Source organism: Panthera tigris, chromosome C1 (genome assembly GCF_018350195.1).
Source record: "Panthera tigris isolate Pti1 chromosome C1, P.tigris_Pti1_mat1.1, whole genome shotgun sequence".
In the NCBI taxonomy this organism is placed as follows: domain Eukaryota; kingdom Metazoa; phylum Chordata; class Mammalia; order Carnivora; family Felidae; genus Panthera; species Panthera tigris.
In genome coordinates, this window is record NC_056667.1 from 32,143,059 (window position 1) to 32,166,279 (window position 23,221).

At 51.0% G+C, this 23,221-nt stretch overlaps 1 protein-coding gene across 3 annotated transcripts in view; it reads right to left on the reverse strand.

The window, feature by feature from the left end:
• The window catches only part of HIVEP3 (HIVEP zinc finger 3), a 379,962-nt gene that overhangs the window by 48,420 nt on the left and 308,321 nt on the right, over window positions 1-23,221 (reverse strand). For all 3 annotated transcript variants that reach the window (XM_042996816.1, XM_042996817.1, XM_042996818.1), the window contains 2 exons: window positions 6,322-11,945; window positions 1,940-2,085 (listed from right to left, as the gene is read on the reverse strand). In XM_042996816.1, the coding sequence (XP_042852750.1) occupies window positions 1,940-2,085; window positions 6,322-11,379 (5,204 nt within the window). In that variant the 5' untranslated portion in view covers window positions 11,380-11,945. The remainder of the gene's footprint in view (window positions 1-1,939; window positions 2,086-6,321; window positions 11,946-23,221) is intronic.

The window sequence follows — 23,221 nt, forward strand, 5'->3', positions numbered from 1 at the left end:
ATGGACCTGGAAAGAGAGGGAGATTGTGGAAGAGAGCAGGTGGAACTAAATGGCAACCTGGATGGGACAATGCGGGGGGGGGCACCGATGCCCAGGCGGTAGGAAGAGAAGGGGACTCGGGTGTAACCTTCCACGTTTCAGCTGAAGGCAGATCATGTGGCAGAGAGACTCCAGCACGTAGCTGGAGATGTGAACTAACCGGGATCAGGGGAGGCTCCTGCCAGCTGTCCTTCTGGAGCTCAGGCTTCCCAGGGGAACAAGGGCAGCAGGGAGCCGCCTCGGGGACCCGACCTCCAGTCTGGGGGCAGCTGCTTCTCAGGGAAGAAGCAAACCTCTTTGTGCACACCAGCTATCACTCAGTGGCCCCTCAGGGCCTCACAGTTCTTCTGCAAGGCGATTTTCTTGTTTCTTTTCTTTTCCTTTTTTTTTTTTTTTAAGAAGGCTTCATGCCTAGCGCAGAACACAACGCAGAGCCCAACGCGGGGCTGAAACTCACAACCTTCAGATCGAGACCTGAACTCAGATTAAGAGTCGGACGCTTAATGGACTGAGCCACCCTGGCGTCCCTTGAAGCAAGAGGAGAGAAGGCAAGTCCCTGTGACCAGAAGCATCAATCCTTGGATGAAGTCTTAGGGGGCCTTTTAAGTACCCAATGATATGAGAACACAGAGACACAAGAGGGCGCTCTATTCAAATAGCAGGAGAGGAAACTGGTCTGTCCCCAGTTGGAAAGAGGGTCAGTATTTTGAAAAACCTTTGGTCTAGTATTTCCCAATGGAGCCACTATTGGAATTCTGGGTGGGATGTTTCTGCCCTACAGGGTGGTATTCTTACCACTGCCATTTTTTGTCATCCCCAGCCCCCTCGATGTCACCGTGACAACCCAACTCCCCAAGTTTCGTTTCCAAACACCCTCTGCTGACAGCCCCTGCTGGCCACTGCCACTGGGAACTTGGCCGCCTCTGTTTTCCCCAACCAAGAGAGGAGTCCAGCACCTCCCGCTTTGACCTTGTGAGTTCGGCACCTCCAGGTGCTAGGGAATGGCGGGCCCCCAGTGACACCCCGTGTTGGCTGGTGTCCGTGAGGACTGTCCTTCTTGGAAGGTAGGTTTTCCCTCATGCCGTTGTCCCTTGGGACTGGGTATGAGGAGGGCTGCATTGATCACATTGGAGACACAGACACAGGACCCTGAGACAGACACCACGGGATCTGCTTACAGACACCCATATCCCGGGGAGCAAACACATGGTCACATAGAACACAGCTTGCACAAAACTTCCACAAAGCAAGTCCGAAACAAGGTACCCTTCCAGAGCCCAGAGGGCCCCAGAGTGTGAGTTCCGAGATGTTTGGATCATTAGGTTTCCAAAGACAAGCACCAAAGGTAAAACACCAGGGGTGATATTCCAAACGCTGACCAACTGATGAGTCCTGGACCCCGACCAGTCAGAATGGGGACGGGTGTAGACAGCTGGTGCGAGCACTGCCTTCATTATCAGCCCTGCAAACAGCCTGCGGGCAGAGCCCGAGTCCCCTGTGGGACACCAGGCAGGCCAAGGTGGCCGCTTGGGCAGGACAGAGGTGATTTTGGGGGGAACACGCACCAAAGTAAATGGCAGTCCAGACAGGACCTGGGAGACGACTAGCGGCCCCAATGCAGGGACTAGAAACCCGGCCAGCATCGGAAGAACGAAGGGGCTGGAGAAAGACCCAGACTCCTCCAGTCCTCAGCAGACGCCCCGTTCCCATCCCCCACCAGAGAGCCCGGCATTCTGAAACCGAGGTGGCCTTCGAGTCCCACGAACATGGCGCCTGCGGGCAAGCACCTGTGGGCACAGCCCCGCCGGGAGAGACGCTCACCGCCGCTCAACACAGACGGTGCCACCTCTTACTCCACAGGAAGCAGAACCAAATATTGCAAACCAAACGTGATTCTTACCCTCCTTCGAAGATTTTGATCCTCGCTGGCTCCCCTCTTTTGGAGGCAGGAGCATCTTCCTCCGGCTTCCCTCGCTTCTCTTCTGACTTCTGCACTCTAGCTAGATCTTTCTGGCCTTCCGGGGAAACCAGCGAAGGGAGGTGAACCTGGCCCACCGCAGAATGACAAAATCACTGCTGTTAAACGGTAGTCACAGAACGGTGCCTTTGATGGCACTGCACGCTTACTCTTAACTCTGTGTAGCTCACTTACTCTTCCCTCGACCCTGTGCAGATGCGTTAGTAGCTGCAGTTTGCAGAAAGAAGGAAACTGATCCCCAGAGAGGTGAAGCCCCTTCTTCAAGGCCACGTGGTTAGTGTCAAAACTGGGACTCCGACCAGGTCCTTCTCCTGGGGAGACCAGGCTTTCCCACGGGAGCTGTGTTTGCCTTTCCTTTCACACTAGTCTAGGACCTTCTGGGGACAGGTCCTTATGCTGGCGTCCTCGGTCATGCCAGCCCCCAAAACAGGGCCTGCCTCAGAGAGGATGGGTAAGGAATGCGGAGCAAATAAATGAACACTCCATCCTGGAGATGAACTGGTCCAGTTCTCTTTTATAGATCAGGAAGTCAAGGTCACCCTCCAAGTTAAGGACATTGCTGGGAGCAGAGTGCAGGCGTCCCGAGGGCCCTGACCATGCTCACTGATGGGCATGCACCTGGAGGGGGCTGTGCAGGCTCTGGCTGGTAGTCTGAGGGAACCCGATCTTTTCACAGAGCTGTGGGCCCCAGTGGGGAGAGCTGGCTCATGAGAGCAACAGGTCCTCTAGACCCTCTGATGGCAGCAGCAGGTGGGCATACCCTTGAATAGGGAGCAGTGATGCTGGGCTGGGCGCTGGGGCCCACAGTGCCAGGAGTGAGATTCTCGCCCTCGTTTATGCTGCTGTCAGTCAAGGTCAGGTTTACAGCCAGTGGGAGAAGCAACCATGTCTCTGCGGGCGGGGGCGATCTAAGCCCCAGGCTCCTGTGGCAGCCATGACACCTGCCGCTATAAACGTGGGTTGGGCTGAGCAGAAAGGTAGCTGGTTGGGCATCAGGGAATCTGAGTTTTGGCTCCACGTGGGCTAGTGCGTGCTGAGCCATCTTTGGGTGGATTACTTCATCTTTCTGGGTTTAGCTCACCTCTGAGGGGATTTAGATCATCCTGAAGATCCAGGTCAGGGCCAATGCCTATGACTCAGTGACCCCCCCCCCCCCTACCAAACAGTCTCTTCAGAATTGGAGATGGGAGACCAAGTGAGGCTATGGACCTCAGCTTTGGCAGAAGGCAGCTGACTTCGTGTAATACCCATGGGTTTCCAGAGTTGCTGTTCTCACTCCTATCTCAGCCTGCCATCTGGGCCACCCACAGAATGAGGAAGGGGCCTCCCCCAGGCTGATGGATGACTTTTCTCTCACAACCAGCTGTGATGTCTGGGCTAAGCTGGAGGAGGCTGGTTTGGGTGGCAATGAACCACTCTATCAGGAAACACTGCTGGAACGGAGCAGGTGGGCCAGAGCTCCATGTTGGCTTTTAAAGACAATAATATGATTGTCTTTCCATCATAAAAACGATTATTGAGTGCCAATGTGCCAAGTACTGTTCTAAACACACTTTGTATATTTTAACTCACTTTCTTATCTCCACAGTCCTATGAGCTAAGTATTTTTGGTATCTCTAGTTTACAGATGAGGAAACCAACGCACAGAGTAGGTAGCTGGCTCAAGGTCACACAGCTAGTAAGCGGGGCAGTGGGATTCAAATCTGGGAAACCTGACACTGGAATCCTTATTCCTTCTGTTTGCTATATGTGGTTGTCAAAATGATCCCCAAGGAGAAAGAAGCAGGAGAAACCTGGGGAATGATCGGAATGTGGCTCCCACACGAACTTTTGTATAAGCTTGAGTTCCTCCAGGGCTTATGTACAGAAAAAAGTACCTATGACCAAACTCAAACCCGATAGGGTGACCTAGACCTTCATGAAGACAGTTTGGAAGACCTTTAAAATGCTAAGATAACCTGAAGGGCCTTTTCAGAGCTACTAACAGAGAACAGAAGCTACAAGCTCAGTACAGTAAAGAACTTCCTTGGAGCACTGTCCAAAGATAGGTTGGGTTGTACCAAGAGGAGGTGAGCTCCCCATCACGGGAGATATGCAAGCAGTGGCCAGAGAGAGAGAGAGAGAGGTGTAATTGTAGCAAGGCATCAAGCAGTGGGCCATGCAGTTAATATTAATGCACCAGACTGGCACACTTCTGGCAGAAAATCTGCCAGTGAATCTGTTGAGTTATTCCGAGAAAAAGTTTGCAGGTTTCAGCTCATTTTATGAAAGCGGCATTTTAAGCAAAAGACTGCTGAACTCCATTAAGCTAAATTAACCCTTACTTTTTCGTAAATGACCTTTTAGTGTATAGTCATTAAAGCGGGGAGGCAGCCCAGATCATTTGAAAGGGCTCTGGAGTGAGGTCTAATTTTGAATCCAGGCTCCGCCATGTCCCGTGCAGCCCTGTACAGGTTACCTAACTTCTCTGTGCGTTGGTATTCTCATCCATAAAATGGTGATGTAGTACCCTAACTTCCAAGGTGGTTGTAAGGATGAAAGTGAAGTCTAGCACACCACTTGGCCCACAGCAGGTGCACAAGAAGCTGTAAGTATGAATATAAGTATAAAAGCATTTTGGGAGTAGACGTAGCCAGCAAGATACACAGGAGAGCAAATCAGTCATGATTTGCCACTTTATGGCAAAAGTGGAAATCTCATTTAGGGACGTCCGTAGACTGACAGGACAGTCAGAGAATACATCTGGGAAACAATCCTGTGAAGCATACCCAGCTGAGCTAAGGACAAACTCAGTGCACAAATTTCACTCAATGATAAAAGAGGAGGACGCAAACACAGGAGAAGTTCCAGAACACAGTTTTGTTCATTTATCTGTAAGATGAATTTAGGTTAGTGGATTTATGCCTGATTTGAGCAAAGCATCTGGCCTGAAGACACACTGATGAACATTTTAAAATTTGCAGTCACTTCTACGGCCTTCTTTCCTCAAATATTTGGAAGAAGAAGAAATTGAGTCTCTGGAGTCAGATCTAAGTGCAAATTCTGGGTTTGTCAAATATCTACCATATATGGCCTTGACTTCTCTCACCCCTGACCCTTGGGTCCCTCATCTATAGAGAGGGGATGGTCCTCCTGCCTCATAAGTAGAAATAACCACTGACTGGATTCAAGGGCCCAGCACAGCGCCTGGCACACCGAGGCTGCTCAATCGACAGAACAATGTCAATCGGCCGACATGGCATGGCCGGGGTCCTTAGGCTGGCCTTATCAGGGTATGGAGCTGTTTGGGTATCTGAAGCAAAGTTGGAACCATCAAATTTCCAATTTCCTGAACTTGCAGGGGTCACTCTATGGCTCCTGGAGCAGCCTCAGATCAGAGGCAACGGAGGAGTACATGTGAACCCTTAGGGAAAGGTGCTGCCACACAGCACAGCTGTGAGTGATCTTGCCCCCTACCGGTGACGGGGAGCACTGCAGCCAACACTTTCTTTTCCAGCCAGCTCGTGGAAAAGAAAGAAGAAATATTTCAGGAGTTGTTTGTGCCAAATTCTAGAAACTCTGGGAGTGGGAAGATTCTGAGTGGTAACCAGAGAATGGAAATAGCAGGTGTAGAGAATAAGAAAAGCAGGAAAAGGCTGACAGGACAAGGAAGGAACGTGGGCAGTGGCATAAAGTTTTCAAATTGCTGCAGACTTTCCCATCAGCCAAGGTTTCCGATTCAGTCTTTTGGAGATTTTGGGTTTTTTTTGTCCTGACTCAGATGGTGTCTTTGCTTTTACAATAGAAGCTACTAATGGGAAAGCAGGATCACTTTATTTTTTTTTATTTTTTTTAAATTTTTTTTTTTTTTTTTTTTTCAACATTTATTTTTTATTTTTGGGACAGAGAGAGACAGAGCATGAACGGGGAAGGCACAGAGAGAGAGGGAGACACAGAATCGGAAACAGGCTCCAGGCTCTGAGCCATCAGCCCAGAGCCCGACGCGGGGCTCGAACTCACGGACCGTGAGATCGTGACCTGGCTGAAGTCGGACGCTTAACCGACTGCGCCACCCAGGCGCCCCAAAGCAGGATCACTTTAAAGCTTACTTTATCGAAATGTATCTAGTCTGACGATGAGGGACACACAAAGAAACCCAATAAATATGTTTTCTCATACGGTGGTCAGTCACAGCTGACAGAGAGGAAATCTGCCCACTCATTCTGCTCTAGTTATGCAAATAGAACTTGAGGAGAGTGCGCCTTTAAAAGCTCAGCACAGGCTTCAGCAACACAGCAAGGGGAAGGAGAACAAGGCAGACTTACCTCTGTCATGCGGGGCTTGCGGGAGCTGGATGGCACAAGCCTTCCTGTCTCAGGATGCGGAGCTGTGGCCATGGTATATGTTTCTTTGCTCACCTTCTGCTTAGACCTCAGGAGGGACAAAGCAGCTTTAGTGGAAACCCCCGGAAGGTTGGGGTTGTACAAACTTATGCACCAACCAGCGTAAACAGAGGACCTCCTATCTGCATGCTGGATGTGATTTGGCTTAATGTAGTTTAAATAGCACCAACTGACATTAGTGGTCGTGTGGAGGCTGGGGAACTGCAGTACCTTCTTTGAGTCCGTACCTTCTTGCGACTTGGCTGGTCTGGGGGACGTTTCTGACAGAGGCAGCGAGCTGGAAGGTGCCAGTGGAGGGAGGTCAGGTTGTTCCTTGGAATCTTCTTTCTTCACACTTAGTGAGGGCAGCCCTCTTCGGTGAGGCTTAGCGGATGGCTGGGCATATTCCTTCAAAGCCTCTGAGCCTGGGGCCGTCACATGGGACAATGAGGAGTGAGGAAGGGGACTGATTTCCTTTGGGTCAGACGGATCTGAGGATAGGCTGGACAGTGTTTCTAGCTCCCTCCTGGCCTGGCCCTGGCTGCCCAAGTGGGATTTCTCCGGCCTCTTGCCGTCCTCCGTGCTGGTGAGCACCACGCTGCATGGTTTTACCAGCTCAAGTTTTTCATCTGCCTTGGAAGCCTCCTCTTCCTTCACCCTTTTTTGCTGCTGGGTTTCCATGGTAAGTTCAAGGCTGCCAGCTGGTGAAAGGACACGTTTGCTCCCCCCGACCGTTGAAGAACTCCCCTCCGGGCTCAGGACGCTCTCCGAGGACAGGGAGGCGCCTTTTCTTTCGGGCAATGTCACAGGCACTCTCAAGTATGGAGTCGGGAAACCTCTGCTCTGCTCTTCGCTCACCCCAGCCGATCCAGGCCGGACCTCGTACACATCCGTCCCACACACACTTGTCCCTTTGCACGGGGGCTCCTCAAACTTGGGAAGAGTCACGGTTGTGGAGCTGCTCTGGGACTGGGTGACCAGGATCTGGGACAGGGTCGTGTACATGGCACTCCCGTAGGACGGCATGTTGGTCTGAATGCGGACGGGCACAACCAGGGATACCATGGTGTCTGGGCAGGCGGGCAGGGTCAGCGGGGGGGCCGATGTGGGTGCCGAGCAGCTGGCCGGGGGAGCCACGGGGGACAGCTGGACATCACTGCTGTACTCTGTGCTGGGGGAGAGGCCGGCCGTTCCCGTTGCCAGCGGGGCCGGGCTGGTTTTGATCTGGGGCAGACGGCTCTCCACGTCACCGGGGAGCGGAAGCGAGAACTGGGATTGCAGAGGCAGGAAAAATCCAGAAGAGAGTGCCGACGAGGCAGGGTACGGCACAGGAAGAAACGAAGGGGGCTGCCGGAAGGGGAGGCTGGCTGGGTGAGGCATGAGCTGGGGGAGGTGGAGCTGGCCCGGGTGCAGAACGGTGGGCTGGAGGGGAAGTGGCGGGGCTTGAAATAAGGAGGGAGGAAGCGGCGGCATGGAGTACGGGGAGGAGAGGAGGCTGGACATGGCCTGGGTGGAGAAGAATTCTGAAGACTGTCCTGGCTCGTGCTGCAAGAGGGGCTGGAAGGAGAAGAGGGAGACGGGTGGGGGCAGGTAGGGTTTCTCATGCAGGGGGAGCTGGGCAACGGGGTGGTGGAACGCCTGCAGAGCTTCTGTGTAGGGCGGAGTGGACCCCAGCTGGGGTCTGTCCTGCCCCTGGCTCTTGCCTCCCGGGTGCCCGCTGTGCGAGGTGGCCGCCGAGGAAATCTGGGGCAGTGAGCTTTTGGCGGAAGGCTTACTGCATGAGGGCTTTGGTTCCTCGCTCTCCTGTCGTCCCTTGGGGGCGGCCTCTGGCTCAGTTTCTGGAGGCCTGCTCAGAGAGGCCTGTCTCACCAAAAAGCATTTCCTTCTCTCTGGCGGGGCTGCGGGGGCCGCCGGGGCAGCGGGAGCCGCTGGGGCCGGCGCCGAAGAGCCTGTCAGGGACAAGCTGCCGTAGTCGAATGATTTGCTGCGTGTCTCGGTCATGTGGGCGGAGTGGGAAATGTTGGGGCTCTGCTCTGAGGCTGACCTCCGCATCTCTCGGGCGTGCGGGTGGTGGCTGGGGACGGTCAGCATGTGGGTGCCCAAGGGCTTGGGGCGCGTGTCGGACGAGAGCCCGGGGGCCTCGGCTTTTCCGTGGTCATCCCTCTCGAAGGAGGCGGAGCGGCTGGACCCGCTCAGAGAGACACCGCTCTCCTGGCTGGGGCTGCGAGACAGGGGCGCGGAGGACTCGAAGCTGGACTCCCCCGATGACTGGGCCATCTCTGCCAGGCGCAGCCTCTTCTTCTTAGGCGGCAGCTTCTCTGCCGGGAGCTGGGCGAGCGTCTGGCTGCGCTGGGGCCACTGGAATCCCTCTGTCTTCTCGGGCTCCTTGGGAGGTGGCTCAGGCTCCGTGTCTGGCCGGTCGGGCTCCTCCGTCACCAGGATCTCGGGGACCTGGATGTTGGGCTGGCGGACCAGCCTGGGCTGCAGGGAGTGGGCGGAGCGTCCGTGTGGGGCGGGCGGGGGCGAGGAGAACGGGGCCGGGGGCTTGTCTTCCCCTTCCAGGCCGCTGGGCTGCTCCAGGGAGTCGGACTTCTCGAAGGAGCTGGTGTGCTGGATGACGGAAATTTCTTTGGACGTTGTTCTCCTCTCCTTCCCCGACTCGAGACCAGACCCTGGCTTGGGAGTCCTCGGCGGGAAGCCCGCGGGTCCCTCCAGGGAGGGCACTGACTTACTCGGTTCTGCTGGTGACTTGGTGGACTCCAGGGGAAGGTTCCGAGCAGCATCGGACGGCCCGGGGCTGCCAAACTGACTTTTAGTCGACTCAAAGGCAGGCGGCTCTTCCTCATCCCCGAGGCTCTTCTCCTTCCTCCTCTTCCTCAGCGGAGTGAGCTCCAAGGTGGTCCCCAGCTTGTAATGCATCATCTGGGACCAGGGCTCGTGCTCAGCCTGACTCTTTTCGGCTTCTGGGGACACGTGAGCACCTGCAGAGACGGGCTTTGTGATCTGCAGCTCCGAGCAGTAGTACTTCCTGTGGGCTTCGTAATTGTCCCTTTTCTTGTACCGAGCACCGCATATGTTACATTCATAGATCACCCCTTTCGTTTTCAAGCCCTTCTTGGTCTTTTTGGTGAGGTCACTTTCCTTGGGTTCCGGCTCGTCCGCGGGTTTGGAGGCTGTGTCTTTGCTACTGGGCCCGGCCTCCTCGGAACTGTACTCCCCTCCCAAAGGTAGTTCGATGGCCGGCTGGCGCTTGAGCATCCGGGGGTGGGAGGTAAGCACTTGAGTGCTGCGGCTCAGGGCTTCGGACTCGGTGACGTGGTCGTCGAACGAGTAGCTACCTCGGAAGGTGTGATGGGGGGTACTGAGGGTGCAGGTGGCGGAAGGCATTGAGTGGCTTCTCAGCAGAGGCACAGGGGGGGTGGTGCTGGGCGGGTGCTGGAGGCTCAGCAGTGATTGTTCGGGCTTCGTCGTTTTCTCGCCGTGGGACGACAGGGGCTCCCGGTAGAGGCTGGATTTGGGGGACTCCATGCTGCTGCGCCTGGACAGCGAGCTCCTCCTCGGCTTCACGCTGTCTATCTCGCTGGTGTCCACCACGGCCTCGTTGATGGTGATGAGCTTGGTGATGTGCTCTATGACCTGCGTCCGGGGCACAGACAAAGGCACCAGGCTGGGCTTGTCTTCGGTGGACAGCGGCAGGAGGGGCTGCGTGGACGTGGCCGTCAGCATGGCGGTCCGCTGCCCGATCCGCCCGCACTTGCCGAAGATGATCTCGGCATAGGACCTGGCGTTGGTGTTCGGGGGGCTGACCTGCTGCTCGGCGCTCTCAGAGCGGGAGAAATATCCAGACTCTGTGCTCCCTTTGCTGCCCGGGCTCAGAAACGCCTGCTCGTCCATCACCTTTTTCCTCTCACTCAAGCGGAGGGCCAGCTTCTGCTTTATCGTGTGGGTGTCTTCGGGTTTCTGGCTCAGGGGGTGTTCGGAGGAGGGTTCCGAGAACGGGGTGGGGTCCTCGAGCGACGGGGCTGAGCTGGACTGGGACAAGGAACAGCGGTCGTGACTGGAGCCCTGGCTCCCAGAGCTGTACAAGCCGCTGGACAGGAGGGGGTGCTTGGGCCTGGGGGAGAGCTCTGTGGGGTGGGCAGACGTGGTGCCTGTTTCCTCTTCTGAGTCTGTGCTTTCCCCCTCGGTGGGCTCCTCGAACTCCTCCCCCGGGATCCTCTCCATCTCCAGCCCCGGGGGGTACATCTCGCCGCCCACCCCGGAGGCCAGGCCGGCTTTGATGCGGTGGGCGTGGGACTTCCTGTGCTTGTACAGGTTACTCTTGGTCTTGAAGGAGAAGCCGCAGGGGCCGCAGGGGTAGGGCCTCTCGCCCGTGTGCGAGCGGATGTGTTTCTGAAGCACGCTGGGCTTGGCGCAGGGCCGGCTACAGTACTGGCATATGTACTTGCCGGGCTTCTGCGGCTTCCTCTCTTTCTTGGGCGCCTCTTCTGGGGGCTTCAAGGTGACCTGGGAGGGACGGGGCACAAAGACTTTGGGGATGCCAGGCAGGTCCTCGGGGGGGATGATGGAAGCGTGGGAAGGAAGGAGCTGGCTCGGAGGATGGAGCCCAGGGGTCACGAAGGAGCTTGAGGGTCCAGGTCTCATGGGGTCGACCAGCTGCCACGCGGACCCCTCCAGGAGATGCTCCGGTTTGCCGGGCGACATGAATGCTGGTGTCAGAGGGTGCTGCGGAAGCTTCGAGATGGGGACGGAGGTTTCAATGGAGGACCTCTTAGGGCCTGTTTTCTCCTGAGAGCCTTCCCTAAGAACCGACGAGGGGCCCGGGAAGGGCTGCGGGGCGAGGAGCTCTTGGAGGGGGCCCTCTGGGGTGGCAGTCGTGCCGCTGCCTGGGTACGGGGCACTGGACGAAACACTGGCCTGCACGGCCTCTCCTTTGGTCAGCCGCTTCCGGGGACTTCCCTCAGCCTTCTTGGTGCCCTTGACACTTTGTTCAGGATCCATGACCTCCACAGAGACTTCAGATGCTATTCAGGGAGGGTCGGGGCAGGCTGCATTTATGAATAATCCAAGTGTCCCAAGGAGGCGTCTGGCTTTGGCCACATTGGTCAAGAGCTGCCGGAAGCCAAACCCAAGATGGGCTTTGGGAGTTTTGTTTTTTTTTTTTTTTTTTTTTTTTGTTTTTTTTTGCGAGTGTCACTGGCTGCGAGCGGACTCGGAGGAGGTCATCGGGGCCCAAACTATTCACACTGGTGAGGCATGGCCCTCTACTTCGAAGACAGAAAATGCGCCAGCACTTTCTGCCTGAATGTCTGTCCTGGAAACGTCATGAAGGATGTCAACGTTGCCATCCTAGTGTTTCAGTTGGCAGTGGCAAATGGCCACCCACGAGTCCCCTGTGTGCTATGCGAACGGTTGGAGGCTGGAGACATCTGTGTGCACGGCCCGATCATCCCTGGTCCCCGCACTAGACAAGCCACGCTGGGCGCGTCGGGCAGCTCCGGCCGGCCCCTGCTCCCCTCTGGTCCCGTGTTGGAGATCAGTGGCCGCAGAGGGGAATTCACGCTCTTCTGTTTGACAAAAGCACACACAGAGAAATACACACACAAGAGAAGAGACAGTTACTGCAACTTATCCACGGCCCGTGCAGCGGGAGTCTGTGAGATGTGCTGATATCCCTACAAGGTTAACCAGGGAGGTTCGACCAGAAGTCACGGCCCCTGACTCTAAGCACCCAAGCAATGGTCCGAACCTCCCTCACCCGCATTCACGGTGGTGTTGGGTGACTCGAATGTCACCTGTGGTGTTCTGGGAACTGCAGGGCAGTTGGGGATGGGAGGCCTCTGAGGCAGGGTCAGCTTGCGAAGCCTCAGCTGCCCAAGCTGTAAAATGGGATAATATCAAGTCCTGCCTCAACTGTGCTTCAGGGCCGTGATGGAGTCCAACATGTTAGTGGATATAGATGCCACGAGACAAAGGTGGGTTTGTCCTACAGCTGGTCCTCCTGTGGTGCAGGGGGAGGTGCCGGTGTGTTATTCGGGGATGAGCTTTCCAAGGGATAGGTTTTTCTCGGGTTAGCGTCATTCTCTCTCTGGCCCTGGGCTCTGAAGGTGGCCAGGAGGGGCACCATTCACAGCTTGCGTCTCCCTTGCTGACCCAAGCCTGGGTTTCATGCTGAAGGTAAAACCACCACCCCAGGCTGTGGAGGCTCACAGTCTAACACGGCCATGACTACTCCATCAAGAAATAGCTAGGAGGATCATTCTGGCAGCTTCCTCCAGTTTTTCCTAGCAGTCAAAGAGGAAAGGGAGATGTGGTCCGTCACAGAGTCCCTACAGCCAGAGAGGAAGAAATATCTAAGTTCTTTGCAGGAAGCAAAGTCTTGCTTGGAAACAGCTTTCTCATGTGGCACTTCAGACAGGGGCAGTGAAAGGTGCACAAGGTCACCTCCGTCTTCAAACGACATCCCCCCGGCAAACAGGGTGACTGACTTTTGCCAACAGAAGGTCACAACGCAGCCAGGGCTGTTCTTTGAGCAAGTCAAAGGCCTCCTGCAACTCAGGCACAGGAGGCATCCTCACAGGGCAGGCTGAGTGTGGGGAAGGCAGACGAGTCTCGTTTCTCATACCACCATCAGTAGGGTGGCCAGGTAAGATATCACCCAAACTGGGGCATTTTTGAGAGTGAGAGAGGCACTATTACCAACTACGGAGCGGCAATGGGAACCAACCAGGGCTGTCCCAGGCAAGCCGGAACAAATGGTTCCCTTATAATCAATAGTCACCTTTGTGACTCAAACCAGGCACAAGCGCTGTCTCAGGGTGCCTGCTACAAACTTTTCAGCTTTGCTCTGGGGGCTGAAATCCCACTATGGCCTCCTAATGGATTCTTAGAGACTGGGTGTCTAGTCAGATCCCCTCACTTGACACATGAGGAGGTTGAGGCTAGAAGGATAATGTGATTTTCCCTTAATCTTGCACAGGGATGGCAAGCGGGGCCAGAACACCCTGTGCCTCCCAACCCCTGGTCAGGGCTCGTCCCTCAATGAATAAATGCCCTCTACGCCTTCTGCGGCTCAATGGACACAGCAGTCTATGGCTCCATGTTCCATGAAAGCGCTGGCTTGGCCCCAAGGGGCACGGCCATATCCCTGGAGAGTATCTGCAGGTGTCTAGAGGCTTAACAGCAAAGGAGGTATTCCAGCTTTCATTCTGACCTTGCTGTGGCTGCTGGAAAGGAGAAATGGGGAGCCCAGCTAAGGCTGAGAAGAACACCATGATGGCATTACCCAGGGCCTCGCTTATCTGACCTAAGTTAGGACGAGGCAGAGAGGTCATTTGCAGTGCGGACAGAGAACTATTCTCCTGGCTGGAACTCCTGGGCCTGGTTGTACCTGGTGGGGACCCTTGGGTGCTGTGTGTGGATCATAGAGGGTCTACTAAACTTACTGTTTCTATTGACCCGTTCATGCAAGGATGTCAAAGCATCCCCCAAATACTAGCTACTGGTAAGCTTTGCTTCTTCCGGTGGATGGATGGAACCCTGTGGCATGACTGAGTCTGAGCGGGGGTCAGTTGGCCAAGGAGGACACTAACATTGTTGAGCCCTATGGTCCTCCCTTCTCTCCAGGGGTAGGTGGGGAAGCGTCCCAACGGGTGAGGTTTGGAGCAGCTCGCAGGCCAGGTAGGAGGGGTGGGTGGATGAGGAAGACAGTTAGGTGACTGTTGTGTCATCAGGTGACTCACTGGGCCGGTACCACATGCCCAGGGTCAGCAGCCAGCCTCTACCTGTGAGCTGGGCCTGGTGCTTTTTTTTTTTTTTTAATTTTTTTTTAACGTTTATTTATTTTTGAGATAGAGAGAGACAGAGCATGAATGGGGGAGGGTCAGAGAGAGAGGGAGACACAGAATCCGAAGCAGGCTCCAGGCTCTGAGCTGTCAGCACAGAGCCCGACGTGGGGCTCGAACTCACAGACCGCGAGATCACGACCTGAGCCGAAGTCGGACGCTTAACCGACTGAGCCACCCAGGCGCCCCGCCTGGTGCTTTTATAGAGAGGGCCCTTCTGCCTGCACTCTCTGAGGGAGGAAGGAGCAACCAGGGCATGTCCACACCATGGAGTCAGTAAGGCCTGTGAGCCGGAAGGCCCATCCTTTCCCTCTTCAGCAGGGTACCTGAGCCACGGGGGACGATGACCAGTGCAGAGCCACACTTGCCCTCAGGCTCCTGGGCCAGTGCTCTGTGCTGCCTTGATTGTACCTCATGACAGGTCTGAGTTGCTTAATACAAGGGGCAGTGGGAGGGGGCAGCTGGAACCGCGGGTATAGACATGGGGCAAGCCTTCGAGAACTAAGAAGGCTTCAGTCTTGGAATGGACTGCAATTCAGACTGGCGTGAACACGTTCTTAACATTTTAACTCCTTTAGAAGGTCCATGTCTTTTATTTTTTTAGTGTTTCATTTATTTTTTGAGAGAGAGAGAGAGAAAGAGAGAGAGCACAAGTTGGGGAGGGGCAGAGAGAGAGGAGGACAGAGAATCTGAAGCAGGCTCTGCGCTGACAGGCTGACAGCAGTGAGCCCGACATGGGGCTCAAACTCATAAACTATGAGATCATGATCTGAGCCAAAGGCAGATGCTCAGCTGGCTGAGCCACCCAGGCACCCCTAGAAGGACAAGTTCTAATCACTGTGACCAAGTGACACCAAGAAAATGGTTCTTTTATCCCTTCTATGCTGAGGGTACGTGTAAAATTTTAATACAAACTTGAAGTAACAGAGACAAAGGCTGCTTCTCCAGAGAATTGGTACCTGTCAAAGTCATGACATAAGGTCAGAGGCAGAGGGTTTCGCTGACAGGGTCCAGGAGCCTGGCTAACTGCGGCCAGAGGGAGGAAAGGCATCACCTGATGATGGTGGCAGAATGGCCATGGGGTCCGTGTTGTCTGCCACTAAGGCCACAGCCCTCAGAGAGCTCTGGCTTAGAAACCAGCTTCGAACCATAAGGAGAAACTGAGCTTCAAGAGCCAGCAAGTTAGCATATCAGACAACTCAGCCTCCACTTCTGGAAGCTTCCATAAGTCTAGCTGTCAGCTCAACAGGGAAGAGAGCAGGGTGCTGGGGCTGGAGACCCACAAAGCATTAGAATATCCTCTGCAGACTCGTGTAAGTGTAACCACATGCTAAATTCCTAGAAGGGGAAATACTTGGCCAAGAGGAATTTACCCTGAAGCTTTTGCTGGGTCCTGACAAATAGCTCTCCCCAAGGCACAAATTTACACACCCGCCAGTTGCATGTGAGGACTGTTTCTCCAAACTCCTTCCTACCTAGAATATAACCAAACTCTTTAACATTTCCTAACATGAGAGGCAAAATAGTTGTGTTAGCTTCCCCCTGCTGCTGTCACAAACTATCACAAACAGTGCCTTAAAACAACCCAACTTACCATCTTATGGTTCTAGAGGTCAGAAGTCTGACATGGGTTTTCACTAGGCTAAAATCAAGGTAGGGCTACGTTCCCAACCTTCTTCTCGCCAGGGGCTCCAGGGAAGAATCGCTTTTATTACCAGGCATTTCTAGAGCCTGCCTGCATCCCTTGGCACAGGGTCCCTTCTGTCCTCAAACCCATCCAGCAATGGCGGCCATATCGTTCTCACACTGAATCATGAATACTGACTACCCTGCCTCTCTTTTTCCCTTGTAAGGACTCTTGTAATGACATTGGGCCCACCTGGATAATCCAGGCTCATGTCCTACCTGCAGACTCTTAATTTAATCACACATGCAAAACTCATTTGGCCACAAAAGGTAACATACTTACAGGTTCAGGGATTAAGATGTGTGACATCTTTGGGGGTCATTATTCTGCCGACCACAATGATATCTTATTTTTCTTACATCTGTGTTTCTTGATGTCTAGTGAAGCTTAGGGTTCTGCATAAACTTATTAACCCATTATTTCATTCAGGGGATTATCTTTCATATCCTTTGTGTATGTTTCTAAAAATTTTATTTTTCTTATTGGTTTATGTAAACTCTTTAGATACTGGGCATTTTCATCCTTTTTATAACTAACTGCAAATATTTCCATTTAGCGGTAGTCTTTAACTTTTCTCAACAGAAAAGTTTGGTTTCTACATGGTCAAATGCAGAGTCAATCTTTCCCTTTTGGACTTTTAGATTTCACGTCCAAGATTATTTTCTAGAATGTCACCTGATTTCTTCTGGTTCCTCTATGGTTTAATTTTTTTCTTTCCTCCCTCTGCCCCTCCACTCTTCTGTTCCTCCATTCCTCACTCCCTCCATCCTTCCCTCTTCTGCTTACTTCCTTTCCATTGGATCTTGGTTCCATTTGGCATTTATTTTTGTATAAGGAATGAAGGAGGGTCAAGCTTAATTTTTTTTCCAATACAGGTATCCAGTTGTCCTAACATCATTATTGATGTTAAGACATCAATATTAAGAATCCACCTCACCCCTCTGAAATGCCCTGGGACATTTTCTAAAAGCACAGGTTCTAACCCCATTCCAGATCCACCAAAACAGAAGCTCTGGGAAAAGGGCCCCAGAATCCACATTTTTACAAATCTCTCCATGTAAATCTGACATACACTGTTCTTTTCTTTTCTTTTTTTTTTTTTAATATATTTTTTTTAACGTTTATTTATTTTTGAGACAGAGAGAGAGACAGAGCATGAATGGGGGAGGGGCAGAGAGAGAGGGAGACACAGAATCTGAAGCAGGCTCCAGGCTCCGAGCCATCAGCCCAGAGCCCGATGCGGGGCTCGAACTCATGGACCGCGAGATCGTGACCTGAGCTGAAGTCGGACGCTTAACCGACTGAGCTACCCAGGCGCCCCTACACTGTTCTTTTCTACAGAAAAACTCCTCTAAGTGCCTCTTATAACTAATCACCTTGCCTCTAGGCTCCCAACCTTCCCCACAACACCCCACCATTCACTGTGGGAAGAGAAATCTCTTCGGTTGCCAACCTCACCCAGCCTTTCCCTCTGTCAAGAACTCTCAATAGCTCCCCACTGTAGGGAGATTTCAGCCACGGGCATGTCAGCTCCAACAGGCCCACCCCACCTTCCCAAGCCTTCTCTCTCCACCCTGCACTTTTCACTGTGCATCACCTCTAACTGGCATGCTCTTGACCTCTCTGCGTTTACACACTGCTGTTGCCCAGGGAACAGGGAAAGGAATCTGAATGCTAATCCCACAGAGGAGTTAGGGAATGCTTCCCAGAAGTTGTGTTTGAGCTGGGCCTTGAAAGATGGGGAAAATATTGATGGCTAGATTTGGAAGATAGGAAGGGATTCTAGTCTAGGAGGGAGGTACAACGTATGCAGAGCACGGGAGGCTGGAACATTGCCACAGGGAATGTTGAGTTTGTGGCCTCTGCCCCAGCCAGGGCTTTGGGGCCCCCGAATCCAGAGTGTCTGGGCAAGGACCCCACACTGTGCTGGGGTGAGTTCAGGGCACAGGCAGGAGCTTCCACACATTCCCTCCTACGTCCTAGAATAACAACAACAAAAAGGCCCAAACTGTGAAGGCTCAGTTGTGCCACACATCTTGTAAGTGAGCTGGGGTTAGTACTGGCCCTCGGCCCTTGGAAAGCAGGTGGAGGGCACAGTCCATCCCATTGGGTGGCCAGAGGCAACTTCTTGGCTGAATCAGGTTTTCAGAGCAACCACACACACATGCACGCTCTGGCCTGGATTCACTCATGGAAAATAGGTACTACCAGGGTCTGACGGACTGCCTATGTTGGGATGAAGTTTTCCACTAACCTAATACGTCAGCTAGGGGGGCTTCCTTAAGAAGCCCAGGATGTCAGGCCTGTGGCTTAACCAGTTCAACAGCATCTTCCCAGCAAACCTGTCTCTCCCGGACTGGACAGAGACTAGGCATTATTCATCTTCCTATTTCTAGTGCCTGGCACTGGCCCCAGCACTGAGTAAAATATCGAAAATAGTTTCAAAATACTTAAATGAGCATCTACCATGTCCCCAGGCTATACTAAAGATTAACATATTGATCCTCACTCAGGTCCCCGTTTTTGCAGATGAGAGGACCAAGCAAGGCTCCACAAAGTGACACTCATTGCTTCAGATAACACAAGAAAGGGCAGAGGCAGGCTTTGAACCCCGAGAGCAGACTGCCACCCAGCAACCCCCCCCCCCCCCCCCCCCCCGCAAGAGTGCTGACCTTGGTCACAAGGGCCCAGATGGATTTCATCTTCCTTCCCAGAGCCCCTCCAGGAAGTCTTCCTGGTTAACTACAGCCACCTCCATTTGCACCAAATTCTCTTCCCCATGTGTAAACCACTCTGCATGAGTCTGTTCACTTCAGGGCTGCGTTTCTTGATAAATGCTTTCCCTCCAGTGAGTAGTACATTATTCACTGTCTGGGAGGCTCCCAAATCATTTCCCTTGGATGACTGTGGTTTCCGCAAGCCTACTTTTCTCTCTCCTCCTTCCTAACCCCAAGACCCAGACAGGGCTTGAATTTCTGCTCACTGGTCAAAGAGCAAAGTCTATTCATAAGAAAGAGAAACCTAGGCATTCCCGGGTGAGTTACACCAGGCTGCTGCTTGTATTCCTGTTAGAGCACCCAGGGACCAAGGTGGAACTGACATCAAAGGGCGGACAAGGTCTCCAGCAACATCCCTGAGGAAAGCAGGAACATGTTTTACAGTTAAGACCAAGAAATAATGCAGACAGGACTCTGCTCCATTAGACCCAGGGAAGGCCAGACTTAGTCCTGAGTATGTGTGGTTGTGACAACTCAGGCATGAGTCCTAACCAGTGTCTTGTGTCTAGGCTGACAGCTGAACTCGTAACATGTGTTGGGGCTTTCCGCCTGTTCCACACAATAGCTCTATCAGGCAGGGACCATTGCCATTTTCATGTTACAGATGAGGACACGGGCACAGAATCACGAAGCTGGTAATGGCACAGCCAGAACCTGAACCTGGGCCATTGGGTGATCTCTGCAGTGGACACCCTTTAAGGCAGCAGAGTCCTGGAAGACAGAACTTGGATTCCGGTCATAGTCCTAACACATGGGTAAGTAAACGCTATTCTTAGCAGCCTTCCTTGCCATCATGTGGGCTGGCCTTGTTAAGAGCTTTGTTTCCCCCTTTTATCTAGAAAAGTATCTACAATGTTTAAGTCTTGCACCCACTGACGTTGAAAATGAACCACAGTCAGGGGCTGTAGTCTGGCCTCCATAAGGGTCTGGTGAACCCCCAGATGCTTGTAGTTCATTAATCTTCTAAGTTCTCTATTGTTATAAATCTTGTTATCTATCCACTTACCTAACTCAGCATTTATGTATATCCACCTTGTTTGGTAAAGATTAAAAGAGGTTTCTGGATGCCGGTGAGAGCTGGTGAGCCTCTGAACTTAACTCGACCTGCTTATCTAAGTGGTCCAGGCAGTACTTGTGGGTCAAAGGGCTTAGGGAAGAATGAGCCTAAAGCGAGAGCTGGGCCGGGTCGGGCAGACTTGTCTTCTGGCCGTTGCGTTCTGCCAGTCTGTCATCAACACTGCCTAGGAAACACCTGCACTCCACATTTGGCCGTGGCCTGCTCTCTCATTAGTTTACAGCAGGTCTCTAGCTGTCCCTTGGATGGTTTTTTTGTTTCTACACAAATGACCATGGTATAAAAGGCACTCTTGTCTACAAGCCTCCTGGGTTGTTAAGGTTCTTTGGTCTACTATGAAGGGCAATTGATAGACTACACTATAACACACACACACACACACACACACACACACACACTAGAATAAACTATATAAAGAAAAATGACCAGGGAGACTGGGCAGCATATATGGTGCATTCTAAAATTGGACAATGACAAAAGTAGGGACTACCTGTGGTCCATATCATTCTTGCCCACATGGCAGGATGAATGTAACTGTACTAGCAGTGATATGGGAGTTACAATGATCATCTTACAACTCATTTGTTCATTTATTCACTCAGTCTGCAAGCATTACATGGGCCTTCTCAATGCCAGACCAGCAATATGAAAATAGACATAAATTATAGACTTTACTCTAAAGTTACAGTAATCAACACAGTATGGTACCAACACAAGAAGAGACCAAACAAAAAAATCATCAATGGAAACAACAAGGTAATGAAACAGACTCCCTCATATATAATTACCTGATTTGTAACTAAGGTGCTATTATATTTGGTGGGGGAAATAATAGTCTTTTCAATACATGGTGCTGAAACAACTGAATATCTATGCAGGAAAAAAAAAATGAACCTTGGGCCCTACCCCTACCATACACATAAGTTAACATGAAAAGATGATCAGCCTTGATACAAAAGATTAAGTGATAAAGCTAATAGAAGAACACACAAGAGGGGCGCCTGGGTGGCTCAGTCTAAGCGTCCGACTTCAGCTCAGGTGACGATCTCACGGTCCATGAGTTCGAGCCCTGCGTCGGGCTCTGGGCTGATGGCTCAGAGCCTGGAGCCTGCTTCCGATTCTGTGTCTCCCTCTCTCTCTGCCCCTCCCCCATTCATGCTCTGTCTCACTCTGTCTCAAAAATAAATAAACTTTAAAAACAAAAAATTAAAAAAAAAAAAGAAGAATACACAAGAATATATTATCATGAACTTGGGGCCAAGAAAGATTTCTTACACAGTTTACAAAATGCATAATCACATCATCATAAAGGAAAGGATTGGTAAATTGGGCCTCATTAAAATGAAAAACTTCTGCAGAAAACTTTCTGAACATTGGCAAAATCCTCAGAGCCAAACACCCAACTTCTGTTCATCAGAACGTAATAGAGTAAAAATACAAACCACAGACTGGGAGAAGATATTTGTGATACTTATTCAACAAAGGACTCATCTAGAATATAGGAAGTCCTAAAAATGAGTTTAAAAAGGCAGACAACCCAATTAAAAATGGCCAAAATTAACTCAAAATGTATCAAAGACCTAAACATAAGAGCTAAAACTATAAAACTCTTAGGAGGAAACATAGGGGGAATACTTCATGATATTGGATTTAGCAATGATTTCTTGGATATGACACTAAGAGAACAGGCAATCAAAGTAAAAATAAGCTGGATTTAATCAAAATTTAAAACTTTTGCGCAGGACAGGACATAATCAACAGAGTGAAAAGGCAACCTATAGAATGGGAGAAAATATTGGCAAATCATGTATGTGAGAAGGGGTTAGTATCGAGAATACATAAAGAAATCCTACATCTTAAGAACAAAAACCAAAAAACCAGATTAAAAAATGAACAAAGGACTTGAATAGACATTTCTCCAAAGGAGATATGCAAATGATCAACAAACAGGAAAAGATGTTCAATATCACTAATCATTAGGGAAATGCAAATCAAAACCATGAGATATCACATCACACACATTGGGATAACTACCCTACAAAAACAAAAAACAGAAAATAGCAGGTGTTGGTGAAGATGTGGAGAAATTGGAACCATTGTGTACTGTTGATGGGAACGTATAATGGGATAGCTTTTATAAAACCGTACGGCACTTCCTCAAAAAAATTAAAAATAGGATTGCCATATGATCTGGCTATTCCACTTCTGGGTATAAACTCCAAAACACTGAAATCAGAGTCTCAAAGAAGTATCTGTCCACTCATGTTCATAGTAGCATTATTCACAACAGCCGAAAGTTGGAAGTCACCCAAGTGTTCACTGGGGATGAATGGATAAACAAAATGTGGTATATACATCAATGGAATATTATCCTGTCCACCTTAAAATGGAAGGGAATTCTCACACATTCTACCACGTAGATGAACTTTGAGGATATTATACTAAGTGAAATAAGCCAGTCACACAAAAAGAGAAAGAAGTCAGTCACAAAAACAAACAAAAACAACAAATACTGTATGATTCCACTTATATGAGATACTCGAATAGTCAGATTCTCAAAGACAGAAAGAATGGTGGCTGACAGGGGCTGGGGACGGGTTGAAAAATTGTTGCTTAATGAGTATAGAGCTTCAGTTTTGCAAGATGAAAAGAATTCTGGAGATTCATTCACATTGCACAACAATGTGAAAATCCTTAACACTACTGAACTTCAAAAACAGTTAAGAAGGTAAATTTTATGTTATATGTATTTTACCACAACTTTAAAAAATGGCAAAAGGTTTGAACAGGCATTTAAAAAAACAGGTTATCTAAGTGGTCAATAAGCATATGCAAAGGTATCAGCACCATTACTGATTAGGGAGATATAAATTAAATCTACCCCCCGCTCACCAGAATGACTAACACAAAACAGACAAAAGGGTACCAAATGTTGGCAAGGATGTGGGGCAACTGAACTCTTCTTGTCCACCATTGGTGGGAAGGTAAGTAGACACAACCTCCTGGACAACTGATAGGCAAAATCTTCCATGCCAAACACACCCCCGCCCCATGACCCCAAAATTCCACTCCGAAGAAGATATCCCGCATAAGCGCATATATCTATCCATCATAAAACACAAACGAGAATGTTCATAGCAGCTTTATCCATAATAGCCAAAAACTAGAAGAAACCTAAATGCCAACAACGAATAGAATGGATGAATAGATTGCAGCATATTCATACAAGAATTATTACATAGCAATAAAAAAGAACAAAGTTCTGCTACAGAAAAAGTATAGATGGACCTCACAGATATAATAATAAGGAATTCAGACACAATAGACTATATACTGTATAATTCCACTTAATTGAAGTGTAAGAATAGGCAAGACTAATTTTATGGTATTAGAAATCAGAATAGTGGTTAGTTTAGCTCTGGTGGGGCAGGTGGATACTGACTAGGAAGGGAAATGCAGG